General features: G+C 44.0%; 1 protein-coding gene and 1 pseudogene across 2 annotated transcripts in view; one reads left to right on the top strand and one right to left on the bottom strand.

Moving 5' to 3' along the window:
- Positions 1-15,359, top strand: part of LOC147031754 (sodium channel protein type 4 subunit alpha-like) — a 159,917-nt gene that overhangs the window by 95,419 nt on the left and 49,139 nt on the right. For both annotated transcript variants that reach the window (XM_085866918.1, XM_085866928.1), the window contains exons 15-18: positions 12,786-13,142; positions 13,241-13,675; positions 13,803-13,920; positions 14,201-14,355. In XM_085866918.1, coding sequence (XP_085723044.1) covers positions 12,786-13,142; positions 13,241-13,675; positions 13,803-13,920; positions 14,201-14,355 — 1,065 coding nt within the window. The remainder of the gene's footprint in view (positions 1-12,785; positions 13,143-13,240; positions 13,676-13,802; positions 13,921-14,200; positions 14,356-15,359) is intronic.
- Positions 2,438-3,961, bottom strand: LOC147031755 (uncharacterized; annotated as a pseudogene).

Below are 15,359 nucleotides of genomic sequence, written 5' to 3' on the forward strand. Positions count from 1 at the left end.
CTCCCACCTTTGTTGAATCGCGGTTGTATTCTAGAGTTTTCTCTGCCAAGTACTCCATCAGATCAGCCTTGGTTTGATCATGGGACAGAAATCGACTCATCGTGATGTGTTTGATACTGGTATGATCCTTGACCAGATATAGGACTGGTGCCTTTCCTTGACGTCGTTTGTCTCTGGTTGTGCTCTTGAGGGAATCTTGCTTGTATGTATCAAAAACAAGAATTACATGGTTGAAGAGTCTGGTCAGACTCATCACCCTATCATTGAAACATTCACTGAGGTCCTTCACTGTCACAACCATTGCTGGTTTCTTCGTCATTTTCTGGACAACTACCATTCCATCCATGACTGCGACCTTCGTGCTAGTACTGCCATCAATTACAGCATCAGTGGGTGCTGGTTCCATATGTGTGGCATCAAGCTCATTTTCTGGTAAAGACGGTTCCTTGTTGGCAAACTTCTCCAAGTTGTGGATTAGCTTTGACTTGTCAGTGCATGACAGTAAGCTACCGTTTGGTGCAAACAGGGCCCTCGGTGTCACAGTGAATTCAAAGTTGCCAATTGCATCCTGCTGGTCGACGTCCCTGCTGGATCTGGAGAGTACCATCAGTCTACCATACAAATCCTTGGTTTCTTTTAGATCTACTGTCTTGTCCCTGATCTTGATTGCTAGTGTTGTATTGCCAGACATGTACATTCTGTTCTTCTCCTTCTTCACTGGCACCCATAGGCTGACATCACCATTGATCCTTTTAGCAACAAAATCTTCATCGAGATTCTGCCCCGTTTCATCAATGTTCAGTATCTGTGGTACAAATTCTTCTGGCACATAAGCGTGGGTGACCACATTGAAGAGCTGGTTACCCTCAACTTCAAATGGATTTTCATGACTAAGTATGGCAGCCTTGATTCGGTCAATTGCATTGTGTTCACGCTTGACGACACTTGGAGACAGGCCATGGTGCTCAGTGATCTCACTTTCCTTCAGACCAAACTGTCCCTTAAACTCGCAAGACAGGCGTGACAGTTCAGGTGCAGCCAAGAAGAATCGTTGTCTGGCATTTGCATTATTTGATATGCCAATCAGACCAGAGTCAACCTTCAGCAACCTGTTCAGATGTTCAACAGCGTGGTCTGCTCCGATCGATACAAATGGGATAGTATTCTTGGTGACCGAAATATTGCCTGCTTCGAGCTCCCTCCAGGTCTCTGGATGGCTGGTCTTAAGCACATACATGTCAGATATGTACCTTGGCCAGAGCCGCTTGTACTTGATTCTGTCCATGGCAAAAAATATCTTGCTGAGTTCTTCACCGGCTTGAAGATGAACGTTTAAGTCGGCATTCCGAGATGCTGCAACAAAATGCAGAATTGCCTCTACTCTGTGGAGATAGCTCATCATGGCCTTGAACGTGGCATTCTTTGAGCGGCTGACCTCCCATTCCTAAAGTCTCTCAAACAAGTTCTCATTGATGATGACTTGGAGCAGACAGTTGCTGGCTTGCTACACTGATTCAGCTTTCAGTGCTTTGTCATGTTCTCCACAAGCAGTTTGAACTGTATCCGTTGCAACAACACAGACTTCCTTGAGATGCGGATTGTCCTTGAAGAATTCTTCTATTGCCATTTCAGAGAGTGCCACATACGAGTATATGTGAGCTTGAAGTGAGCATTTGTAATGGGTGCATTTCAGAATCTGTCTTGTGGTTGCAGATCCATACACATCGGCTTCCATCCAAGCATCGTCTATGCCAGAGTTCTCTATGGATGCACCCAGACCTCTCAGTGCAGCCATGACGACATGTATCTCTCCCAATCTGGGAACGATTATGCCTTTTAAGTCAGGCCGAGCATCCAGTAGCTGAATTACCTTCTCATAGAGGGCCAAGTCACAGGAAATGACAGTCGAGTGATCTTTCCCAACAGCAAGCTCTTTCAATCTGCGACATTGTTCTAACACAGTCATTAGCGTTGACCACTCATGTGCTACCTCAGGCATCAGAGGCAGAGCTCCGATCTGCCTCACCGACAACGGTCGTGTTGGAAGGAGAGAGTTGTAGCCAGCCCAACAAGGGAGTTTTGTAAGATTCCTTTCTTTGTTTGTTCTGGAGAGAGCCAACGCTAAGACCCATCCCAGGTGTGTCAGCTGGTAGTGTTTGTCAACCCCTGTCTTATTGACTGTGAACTCAACCATACCTTCTCTGGAGGACGATGACCCTGTAACCGGTTTTGGCTTGTTACATGGTATTATTTCTGTATGATGCGGAGTAACAGTCAAGTTCGTTGCTTCTGTGATCTGTAGAGGGGGCGCTCTCGTCTCTCCAGCACCATCTGCCTTCTGAAACACTACTATAATGGTTCCATGAGTTGTGTCTTTGCCAGTAGGAGTATCCTCAGCAAAGTCAGTGTTGTCGAAGCCAAAGACCGGAAGTCGTCCTCACTTGAGAATTGGTGGAACATACAGTTCTTGGAATAGTGTGGTATTTTTAACCACAGCATTTGCAATCGATGTCTCAAGAAACAAGATACAGCTGTATGGAACGCAGTACCCCTGTGCATTGAGAAGGTCTACCATATTTTTATTCCTTGTGTCATGGTGGACGACTAGAGCCGTACCGATAACATTAGGATTTTCCCTTTGACGTAGCGGACGGAATAGAGCAGATTCGTTCCGTGGTTTGTACATTGCCTGCCTCCTAGACTTGAGGCTGTACATGATGGTTTGGCTTACAGTTAATACTGATCTGTCCACAACATTTGTCCGTGCTTCTAATTGCATCTCTTCCACTGGGCCAAGCATTATCTAATGTACCATTGCCTTAACCTCTCCGGGGACATCCTGTTCACTGCTAGAAACTTGTATATATTCATCTTGTTGGTCCTTGGTGAAGAAGTTCTCTCGACTTTTGTGAACAAGCATAGCTGCTTTGTATATAGCATCCATATGGTCCATTGTATCGTCATTTGTAATGCTAGCATTGACCATATCTTCCTCGCATGTCTCAGGCGAATAGAGAATAGAAGATTTCTGTCTGTTCTTTTGGAGCACTGACCTTACATTGGGTAATGCCTGTAAGATTCTATTCTTCAGCCATTTTCTACTGAACGTGGGTACATGATGTTCTAAGGCATCTTTACCACCTAGAAGGTTAACATAAGTTGTCTCGATGTCCTCCATACGGAGTTGAGTTTGCTGCTTGGTTAGGACATCTACCAAGTTGATCAGTTCAATTAAACTCACAACTTGTGTCATTGATGCTTTATCCTTCTCTCCTTTGGTGTCGTGATCTCGCAAGACATGGAAGACACGTTTCGTCCAGCAAGACCTGTGGTACATAACGTCAATTGCATGTGCATCACTTGGTGCTATAGCAGTGTTCAATCGAGTCATAAAAAAACAGGGTTCTGAGCAACATCAACAGCTTCTCTCAGCGATTTGCCCGCACTGTCACTCCGTACAAGGTAAATAGGTTGACCATCAGTCCTCTGGCAAAAGAAGCACAAAGCCTTGTCATGGGGGTCTGTGGATGACCGAGTGAATGGTGTGGAGGAGCTTGACGACTCCAGACATACTTCGGGCATTTTTCTCTTTCGACCTGGCCCTTTGGCGATATGCGACCCTGATGATAGTGCCTGATCATAACGAACCCTGGCACAACGAATTTAGTCCTTGTTAGTTGCGTTGGAATAGCATGTTCGGTGCCAGACAGCCTTCTCCTTTTGCAACAGTTCTGCTGACATCCCCTCAAGTCGTTTATGAATCTGTACATAATCACCATCCTGTAAAGTGGCTCGCTCCTGTATTTGCTCTATCAAACGGCAGAACGACTCGACTTTTGGTTGCAACACCAAGGACCCTTTCAGGGAAGAATTATGTTGGCACAGGACACATTTTGTCCAGTTCGTTGATCCTTTCGTCTGGCATGAATCCTTGCCACTCAATGATACTTCATCCATCATGTTGTTGGTCCTGCAAATATAAAAATTAATTGTCAGCTCATGAATGTCAAATGTATCATACGTGATACAGCCGACAAAACTCGGGCTGTGCCTATGTCTAGGGCCATATCAAGGGCACAAATAACATTCATCACCATAAAACAACATCCTTATTTTCTTTGACTAATTTATTGACCGAAACTTATGTGATTTAAATGGAAGATGCGGGTAAATGTTGCAATGATAGAACTTTATTAGAATCCAAAATAAACACTGCTACTAAGACGTAAAATTACCTGAATAAAATAAAAGCAGAGATGAGTGGGAAATCAACAATACGCACTAACGACATGCCAGTAAACGAAATAGAAACTCCAAATAGACTCGCTCTGTAATTCCTAACCCCAGGCACAAAGCTAACCTAATCCTATCCTATTATACAGCAGTTAATCTAATGGAACAAAATACGTCAGTGACTAATTACATTGATGGTGACTTTCTTTCCAGATAAATGAAAGCACGAACCAGCACATAAGGACATATTGTTACGAATTCTGGCCCGCCTGGCGTGCGATCGGCCACGTAACTCTAATCGTGACCGCGTCGCCCACCGGTCGGACAATTCAGTCGTGACCCTCCTTGGAACTACCGCCAGGAGCCAGTCACGGATGGGGGTTTAACCTCACCACACGCGCGAAATAGGGTGAATCGCCGAATGTCGATATACCTAAATACCCGCGCGGGTAACCTACCGAGGGGTTGCACCACGCCGCAGGTCGGCTTAGGACACGAACCGCTTAAGCGGTTCGTTCCGTGCTCCAGGAATAACCGCGCATTTTTAATGCGCGCGCACCAGCGTGGCAACTCGCAACCTGCGCACCTTGCTTGTGACATCATGGCAGCTGTTTGCGTACCTCATCCCTCTTGGACGGTACCATCCGGCAGGGATCTCCCCTCCTGCCGGATTCCAACCCTACGTGCAGCCATGACGCCACCCTGCGCATTCAAAACAAGCCTCGCATATCGAGGGGTTCCCCACATGAACACATGTGCTCTGCTCGTCGGAGCTTTACACAAACACGCTCGCGTGGAGAACCCATCCGGTCCAAATCCGTAATCCAGCCTACCTTTTGTCCGTCCGGGGGATCGGCAATATCCACCGCTAGCGTTTACGGACTGGGTTTCACTCCTGCAAGCGCGCACATGGCAGCCTCGTGCGCTGCAGGGCACAAACCTCGCGCTGCCGCTGGGTAAACCCGGTGCGGTCCCCAATACAGCTACGGCCGCAACCCGGCCTTTGTCCTTCACCTGTCGCCGTCGTCGTCTCCATTCCCTCCACGCGCTCAAACTCCCGCATGTCATGAGACTCACACACCTCACCATTACACTCACTCTCGGAGATGTGGCTGCGTGCTCCCTCATGCCCACTGTCATCTCCCTCACATACAGCAACCTCACACACGCTGTCTCTCTCACACACACCCTTCTACTCACACACGCGGTGACACTCACACGCGGTGTTTCACTCACACACGGGGTTTCTGTCATGCACACCCCTTCACTTACGCACGGCATGCTGGGAAGCACGCATTTTACCACACTTGTGAGCACACACTTCGACACCACACACACCGGGACCACACTCGTAACCACACTGGGGATTCGTGCCACCACAAGGGTTCCCAGGGCCTCCATACCACCCAAGCTCGGCGTGCACCCGTTCGCAGCAGTCGCCCCCTCTACCTCGCTTGACACGACCGAACCACCCTGGTCGTGATCAGCTTCAAGGGAGAATAGCGTCTCCCTCCGTTCCCGAAGGAGGCTATCCAGCTGCTCGCACCGGGTCACAAAACATTCTGCCAGCTCCTCCTCATGGTCCTCCACTACCTCAATGTGTGTGTGCTCATCCTTAACCCCGTCTTTATCATGCAGTCTCTCCTCTATTTTTTCTGTCTCCCGCGTCTCTATACATTTTCTTTCCTTGTTCCTTATTTCTGTTTCTTCCTGGTTCCATTTTCCTTCCCATTTGAGTCGTTCTTCCTCTCTGAGCCCCATTAACTGTTCGTTCTCTTTCCGGAGTTTTTTGAGTTGTTCGTTATCGTTCCAGAGTTTTTCCATCTCTATGGACTCCAATTTTGCTCTCTCCTTGAGTTGATTAATTTTGAACTCGTATTGTTTTTGTTTTCTACCCCACAGTCTCTCATGTTCTTTATTCTCCAATTTAATCATTTCTTTCAATTGGCTCATTTCCTTCTTGTGTTTCATTCGCTGTTCTTTCACTACTCTTCCTTCCTCTCCTGTCCTTCCTTCTCCAATCTCGTGGTTTGCTTCATTTAGTCAATCTTGTTTTTGTGTTTCATTCGCTGTTCTCTCACTACTCTTCCTTGTTTCCTCTACTGTCCTTCCTTCTCCAGTTTCGTGGTTTTCTTCATTTGGTTAATTTCCCTTTTGTGTTTCATTCGCTGTTCTTTGTCTATCTCCTCACACTCCAGCCTCGCCTTTTCTTTCAATTGGTCAACCTCAAATTCATGTTCTTTTTGTTTTCTATCCCATTGTTTCTCTTGTTCTTCCTTTTCCAATCTCGTTGTGTCCCTCAATTGTCTGATTTCTTCTTCTCACTTCATTCGTTCTTCTTTGTGTCTTTTATCCCACTGTCTTTCTTGTTCCTCATTCTGCAATCTCGTTATTTCCTTCAATTGACCGATTTCCTTCTCCTGTCTCATTCGTTCTTCCTTCATTACTCTTTCTCGTTCCTCATTCTTTAATCTGGCCTTCGCTTCCAGCTGTTCGATCTGTTTTGGTATTTCTAGAACCCAGAAGCTTTCTCTTCTAATTCTTTTCTCATCTCCGCACACTCCGACCTTGCTTTGGCTTCTAACTGTTCTTCCGGTTTGCCCTTGTGGTTTTCTACCCGTCTTCCCAGTTCCTCTGTCTCCGTTTTTACCTCCATTCCCAGCTTATCAACTCTCTTCGTCATGTCTTGAAGTCTTTTCTCACACTCCACCATTACGACCTTCAATGACTCCTTTGTCTCCTCCTGGCTTCCTTTTAATTTTTCTATTGCCTTCGTTACCTCGTGTCTCGTCTTACACGTTGCAGTCTCCCCGTTTAATTTTTCCCTCTGTGTCACCGTCACTTCCTCTGTCATGACTTTCGCCCAACACGTCTTCCGTATTAATCGGTCCGTTCCCGCCTCCATTGCGGGCCTGATAGCCATTGCACTCCCTCTCAGCTCGTTCGCCCCAGCACGTGGCGGCACCATTTTGAGCTCCACTGCCCGCGTTTCGCTCCTCTCAATTGCCCTTCTGCCCACCTTTTACCAAGCCTGGAGATTCAGCCCCATACTCTGCGTTTCACCCCGAAGTGTTCGCATTTTCGCTTCCATTTTGTCGTTCATTTGTTGATAACTCTCATTTATTTGCATTAACATCTCCATTACTTGTTTCATCTCGAACGACCCTGACGAAGCCGAATCTTGGTCGGGTGCGGTTTCGCCGGGGAACGGGGAGGGATTTTGATGAAGGAGGGGAGGGGGGTTTCATACACCGTGGCCTAAGCCGCTGCCGCACCCATTCCGGGCTCTGGGTTCGTTTGTGGGGGCGGGGGGTTGCTCCTACACATTAAGCATTTCCTGCTCGGGGATTTCGTCCTGGACCATGGATTCTACTAATTATACATCCATTCCTAAAACCCCCGGCTCCCGTTCGCCTTGAAATGCCATCTTATTTCGCGGAATAATTTAAATGCTCATAATTTGGGGAAAACGGAGGGTCGCTTCACTCACCCCTGATCCGGTTCCGTGAATTTAGTTGGAGGCGGGATGGATTTGAATCCCACTCCCGGACACAAGTGTTATGAATTCTGGCCCGCCTGGCATGCGATCGGCCACGTAACTCTAATCGTGACCGCGTCGCCCACCGGTCGGACAATTCAGTCGTGACCCTCCTTGGAACTACCGCCAGGAGCCAGTCACGGGTGGCGGTTTAACCTCACCACAACCCAGTCCGCATTCTACCCGCGCGAAATGGGGTGAATCGCCGAATGTCGACATACCTAAATACCCGCGCGTGTAACCTACCGAGGGGTTGCACCACGCCGCAGGTCGGCTTAGGACACGAACCGCTTAAGCGGTTCGTTCTGTGCTACAGGGACAACCGAGCGGTGTTATCACCGACCTCGACGGTTCAGTGATTCTTCTTTACTCGTGTGTTCAAAACCCACTACTCATTCCACGATGCAAGATGGCACTTTCAAAGGGGAAATAGGACACGATGAACGGGATACATTCAAACAAAGCACATTTATTTTTTCAGCACGTATGTACAGCCAAGGCAGTCATGCAAAATACAGAAAAAGCATGGAAACAAAAGCAATACCACCGAATATGCTTATAGTGTACAGTCACTTAAACAGGTTCTACTTACGGACACGGCACCACATCATTCACACAGAACTAAAGAAATGACCCCCTCATAGGCAAGGGGGTAGACGGAGTTCGTAAACCTTTATGGCCTTGGGCCGTGGATGACCGAATGGGCCCACGAGACCGACGCTGATTAACTGCACCCTCGTGGTGCGACGGTCGGCGAGCTCTCTCCGGAACTCTCCTCTCGTGTGCGCAGGCTTGCATGCCCGAGCTGGCAAAGCGGTGCCTCCCGTCCGTGTCCCAAGAAAAGAAGAAGCCCGAGCTCATGAACTAGCTGCTCGAAGGAGAAGAACCACCACGAACTGAACTGAACCACACCCTGGCAACAAAAGGCACGAACTGAACTGAACACGAGCTGCGAGCCCGACGAGCAGCCACCACGAACTGAACTGAACACGAGCTGCGAGCTCGACGAGCAGCCACCACGAACTGAACTGAACACGAGCTGCGAGCTCGACGAGCAGCCACCAGGAATTGAACTGAACACGAGCTGCCCGAACCGCCAAGAGAAGAGAGAGCCCGTGTGCAGTCCGCCTTATATAGCGCGGGGCTCCGCCCTTCGCTCCTCCCCGTTTTCGGCTCCACCTCCCTTCGAGAAGCTTCTCGAAAAGGGGCATGTCCTGCCCCCTTCCCTTCACACCAAGCACGGGGAAAATTGGCGGGAAAACCCGCGCGTACTCGCAGTTCCTTCCTTGGCACTTGGCGCCTTTGTTTGCCGTTCGGAAGCGGACGTAGTGGCGAAGATGTGGTGGTAGTTGTTGTGTGGTTCAAAATCACGATAGATAAAGAAAAACGGCTATCTCAAAGGGTCGCAGCCCGGTGAACATGAAGAATTTCCTTTAAACAACGGTGGGGACCTATCTGAACACTCACTTACCGGCATAGGTAATCTCAGGAACCTTTATGGTGTAATGCGAATTTCCACAGCCGTAACATGCGCTAACTACATGCCAGTAAACTAAATAGAAACTCCAAATAGACTCCCTCTTTAATTCCAACCCCCGGGCACAAAGCTAACCTAATCCTATCCTATTATACAGCAGTTAATCTAATGGAACAAAATACGTCAGTGACTAATTACATTGATGGTGACTTTCTTTCCGGATAAATGAAAGCACGAACCAGCACATAAGGACATATTTAAAGATCAACCCGAAATAATAGAAAAAGGATAAACACATAGCTATAACATGACGACTGCCCGACTTCCAACTCCTAGCCTAACAGGAAACGCAATTAAAACCTCCAACCCCATGGCTATTCAAACCATACTCCTATCCCATACAGAAGAACAAAATGACAAAAAGGTACATACGCCACGAATGCTATCACAACTTACCGAAAAAAGGAAGAAAGGTGTTGAAAACCGAATATGATGAAACGAAGCTCCGAAGTAAACTGTCATGAATAAATCGATAATAAACGAAGCGAACAGAAAATGACGTCATCGTTCTGCACGTTCTTGGACACGCGCCACGCCACATCACAATGTCATGCCACGCCCAGCAACCATAACCTGAGGCAATGGCATGGCGTCGCGACATGGCGTCACCTATGTTCCCGACAAGATCATACTTACAATACATCAAACTACAAAAACTTAAAATCAAACGTTTTACTACTGAAGGTACCGAAACCTTCTGATATTGAACAACAGACACACCATTGTTTCATTGCACAGATGGCCATTTCCATGGCAACCAACTGTTCCAATACTTGAAAATCATAATTCTTATGTGCAAGTTAGTCATGGTCACTATATTTAACAATTAAAACAGGCCATCCGATGGAAAATATAATTTAAAAAGATATATATTAAAAAATGGCAATTCCACTCCAAAAATGCTGTTTCCATGGCAACCGACAGTCAAAATGCAACATTTTATTACCTTATAAAATCCATTGTTAGCCATTTCACAGTAATCCATCATCAGTTGGTTATTTTGTATTGTTTCCGATTTTTTAAAATTGGAATTCAAAAAAAGCGTTTTTCAACCCAAAACGACCTTTCCAAAAGTTGAAAAAAATGTGAAACATTATTTTTTTATTTAAATAGATTTTAAACTTCTCAAAAATCTATAGGTTTGCTACTCTCCAAAAAATTCCAACGAAATTACACAAGGAGCCTGACTATAAAGAAAAACAGAGGCAGCAACTAATGGGTGAAGAAGCATTTGAAAGAAAAGATAAATTTTTGAAACCACTTTTAAAAACTCCTCAACAAATATCTACAATTCCCATGATAGAATACACTCCTAAAAACTTCGAATGCTAAAAGATTTTCGTCAAATGACGGATCAAAACCAATGATAATAAAGAACCCATTTTGGATATGGTAGCATTTATAAACTTTATACAATCTACACGATTGACCTGAGTGCTCAAAAGAAAACTATAAAATCCAATATAGTGGATACTTCACTATACATTGAAAGAGGATAGAGTGAAGAAGTTGATAAATATTGTTTGCTTTTGGAAGAAACTGAATTACATATTAATACAGATAATAGTGTGATGATTAATCTCATGTAACTTTTTGATAAATAAATGAGTAGTAAAGTGCCAACTGGGGTATATGTTAATCAAATCAATCATAATAAACTAAAATTATGTATTCAAAATCAAAAGCCTTGGATGATTAATGTTCATATAATTCAGAGAAAAGGAGCTGTAAAATTGATGTTTTGCTCACAAGAGAACAGGTGAAAATGTTGAACGATACTGTCTCACTAAAAATTAAAATGTCAAAACTGATGTTGAAGAAATATTCAGTCCGGGAGACATGTGGAGGATTTATTATATCCCTCCCTCTTTTATTCACATGTCTTGGTGCTTTGGGAGCTTTGTCGGGTGGTATTTCAGCAGCGGTAAAAACTGCTAATGAGAGGAAAACTCTAATACAGGCTCAAAAAGAGATGGAAAGACATAACAAAGAGTTGGAGAAACAAATTAGTGGAAGTGGTGTAATTGTAAATTTTGCTGAAAAACTTGAAAGCCTCCCTGATAAAGCAAGAATGTTAGTTGGATATATACTTTCTTCGATTGCACAAGCAGGTATAAAATTAACTAAAAGGAGCAATGGGTGAAATCTTTCTCATAAATTTATGAGCATTGATGAGTGGTTTTAAGAATTTGGAAAGAATACGTCAAATATATAACTTGCCAAATATTGTAAAAAAAAAAATGAAAAAATTGATCATGTGGTTATTTGCATGAGAGATGAATTAACAAACTTGTCTAAATATACAAAGGATATTATTATGAATTTCGAAGATAATAATGGAAATGGTTCTCATTGGGTTTGTATTTATAATAACTAGGACAATTATTTTGATAGTTATGGTCTTCCACCACTTGTTGAAGCAATGAGATTCCTACAGAATGGTGTTTATCAATCATTTCAAGTCCAATAATAAAATTCCAAATGTTGTGGTCAATTCTGTCAAAATGTGTCATTTCAACTCATCATTAATAAAAAAGTTTACAAAGTTATTTTTAATCGAATATAAATGACTTATGTTGAAAAAGATGGTTCTACCTTTCATCTAACCCAATATTTAGATATTGATTTGTCAAATTATTATACAAAGGCACAGACTGAATGACAGAAATATAGTAGAGCAAAAGATATGAATTAGTAAAATGCTTATAAATTAATAAATTATCCAAGTCCAACAGATGTGAATGACTTGGTGAGATTAAGTGATTTATGACAATATTTATATATCCTTAAATATAATGGTGATGTATTCTAAAGATACTTCTCCGGGCGTTTCTAAGCATTGTAATGTACCCAGCGATTTGTAGCTACGATGAACAGCTTGTTCCAAGTTGCGGCCTGTTCCAAGTCAAGGGAAGGTTGATCAGGCCAAAAAACATGGTGGCTGCAGATTCCAGTAAGGTTACCCAGGAAACGCCTTAAGACCCAGAGAGCGAGGTGGCTGAGGAACGCCTGATGAAGAATATAATTAAATAATGCTGTTAATTATCTTCAAAAGGGGTGTTTTAATTTAGCCAAATACCCAATTTTCACTCTTGCACTCCTTGGAGTTTTCTGAGTATGCATGCAAAGTTTCAGGCTGCTAAGTTTTATGGTTTTGGAGTTATGTAGGAGACATACACACACACACACACATACACACACACACACACACACACACACACACACACACACACACACACACACACACACACACACACACACATTGCCTTTTATTTGTATAGATTATTGTGCAATATGGATTACCATAATGTAAGTATGTCTGTGTTCTTTATTTTGCTGCACAGTATATATCGTGAACAATTTTTATGCATGAAAAATTGAAATAGGCAACTATTTCAATGACAGATCTCTTGTGATCTCTTTAAATCTGACATGTCTCGTGCAAGCAAGTCTTTCAACTTGTGCTATTTTTGGCAGATGCGGGTTTTTAAGCTGGCCAAGTCCTGGCCCACGCTCAACATGCTCATCAAGATCATTGGAAACTCTGTGGGTGCCCTCGGGAACCTGACTCTTGTACTGGCCATCATTGTTTTCATATTTGCCGTCGTTGGTATGCAGCTCTTTGGGAAGAACTACAAAGAGTGTGTGTGCAAGATTTCTGAAGACTGCACACTCCCACGCTGGCACATGAACGACTTCTTCCATTCATTCCTCATTGTGTTTCGTGTGCTTTGTGGTGAATGGATAGAGAGCATGTGGGACTGTATGGAGGTGGCAGGGCAGGCAATGTGTCTGATACTTTTCATGATGGTCATGGTCATCGGTAATTTGGTGGTGAGCATCTATACCAATCCAGTTCTTTACTTCTCTGTTACATTGATGATTCAGAAGATTACCGAGCAGTTATGTGTACCACATCCTATCTCTCTCAGGTTCTCAATCTCTTCCTGGCACTGCTGCTCAGCTCCTTTGGTGGTGACAACCTAGCAGCTCCAGATGAAGATGGGGATGAAAACAATTTGCAGATTGCTGTTGCACGTATTGAAAGGGCCATCGCTTACACAAAAGGTTTTCTGCTCAACAAGTTGAGGAAAAAAAGCGAACAAGCCTTGCCCATGGAACATTTTGTTGAGGATGCAATGGATAAAAAATCCCTGACAACCTACACAAATGTTGACATCACAGAACAGCAGGAGATTGAAAATGGCGAAAGTGATATTCATGGCGCTGCCACAAACATTGCATGCAAATATTTAGAAAGCACTGTTACTGTGGATAACGAAAGCTTATCTATTTCCATTTCTGATGCTCCTGACAACACCAAGGAAGATGAAATGATAATATCAGACGTAGAAGAGCATGAGAAGGTAAGGTTGCTACTTGCATGGGATAGCTCTGTGAGTAAACTTGTACAACTTTCCTGTTTTTGCTCACATTCAATGAAAAAGGTGAAATATGAGGCACTCTATTTATTTATTTATTTATTTATTACAGGATGATAAAGTGGACGGGTCTGAATGCAGCACCGTAGATCTCAAACCTGAATCTGTGCATGAGGAAATGGTGCAGGAAGAGGAAGAATCATCTGATCCAGAGGATTGTCTAACTGAGGGTGTGATGGGGTACAGATTCCTTTATTGGGTCCTTGTTTTATTGTATTTTCATTTTGATTTTGTAAGCACCATGTCTGGGCACATAGCTGGGCAATGATGAGTCTCTATTTTTCACAACAATTGTTTCAGGATCCATCTTCTCAATTTACCATCTAAGTAAATCATTTTGACAAGCGTGACTTAGTCAATGAAATGTTAAACAACGAATCTGAAAGCCTGTTAGTTGTTGATTGCTAGTCGTCTTTCTAATCCTCTCTCATTTCCCTCATCTCTTTTCAGTTTGGATGCAGCGTTGTCACTGCTTCCAGGTCGATGTCACGAAAGACAAGGGTAGGACTTGGTTCCTTTTTAGGAAAGCCTGCCTGCGAATTGTCGAGCACAAATGGTTTGAGACCTTCATTGTTTTCATGATTCTACTCAGCAGTGGAGCTTTGGTTAGTGATGCTTCTTTGCATCTTATTGCTGCACTGAATGGTGTGATCTGAGGCAGGCCCTTTCCCTTATATTGTTTCCACTAGAAAGTGATGAACTAGTTTTAGCTGGATTTGTGGCATTTCTACCCATGAGAATTACACCAAGAATTTCCAAATGGGAAAAATCTCTCTTGCAAATCTGCTATATCATGCTGTTTAGAGCTTCTGCTAATGAGAAATATTGAGTTTGGTTCCAGCTTGAACCAGTTCAGAGCTTGCTGGTGAAGACAAGGTGAGTGTTCATATTAGGATCTTCCATACATCACGTAGTCGCTTAATGAAGGACTGTTTTTTTGTACATATAGTCAAAGCTCGTGCAAGAGCTATTGTTAGTATACTGAATGGATCAGGCCAATAGGAAGAGTTGAGAGAGGGGGAAAACACCAACAGCAGAGTTGAAGGCCAAGATATAGCCAGACTTGGATGAACAATGGGTGTGGCAAGGAATGAAGGGCAGGAAAAGATACATATGGTGGACAAGATGGATAGAGAAGGAAGATCTCAGGAGGGTAAACTGGAAATTTGACAGGAAGAACTGGAAAAATTCAGAAAAGTGAACACTGACATGACTTCTCACCACAGTTACAGAGCAAACGAGAAGGTCACTCAGTAGAGCACATACCTCTGTCACACAACGTCTGATCCATTAGAATATATCGGGCCAAATAAATTTTTGAAAATTCATGCTATATATCGTTTTTGACCCTATCTCTCAATGGTGAAGAATCACTTAAAAAATTATATAATTACCGTATCCAGATCTGGATTCGGATCTTCCCCAAAATCGAATCACTTCTTCGTTGCCACACACCCAACGTGTCCACCAAGTTTCATTCGAATCCGTCTCCAACTTTTTGAGATATCCGGCACACAGCCAAACAAACAAACAGAAAAGGGTGAAAACATAACCTCCATCACCTGGTGGAGGTAACAAGAGGAGAGCCAGGATGCGAGTTAGGCAGGGG

This window comes from Eptatretus burgeri, chromosome 2 (genome assembly GCF_056783735.1).
Source record: "Eptatretus burgeri isolate ZD-2024b chromosome 2, Ebu_testis_v1, whole genome shotgun sequence".
Taxonomy (NCBI): Eukaryota; Metazoa; Chordata; class Myxini; order Myxiniformes; family Myxinidae; genus Eptatretus; species Eptatretus burgeri.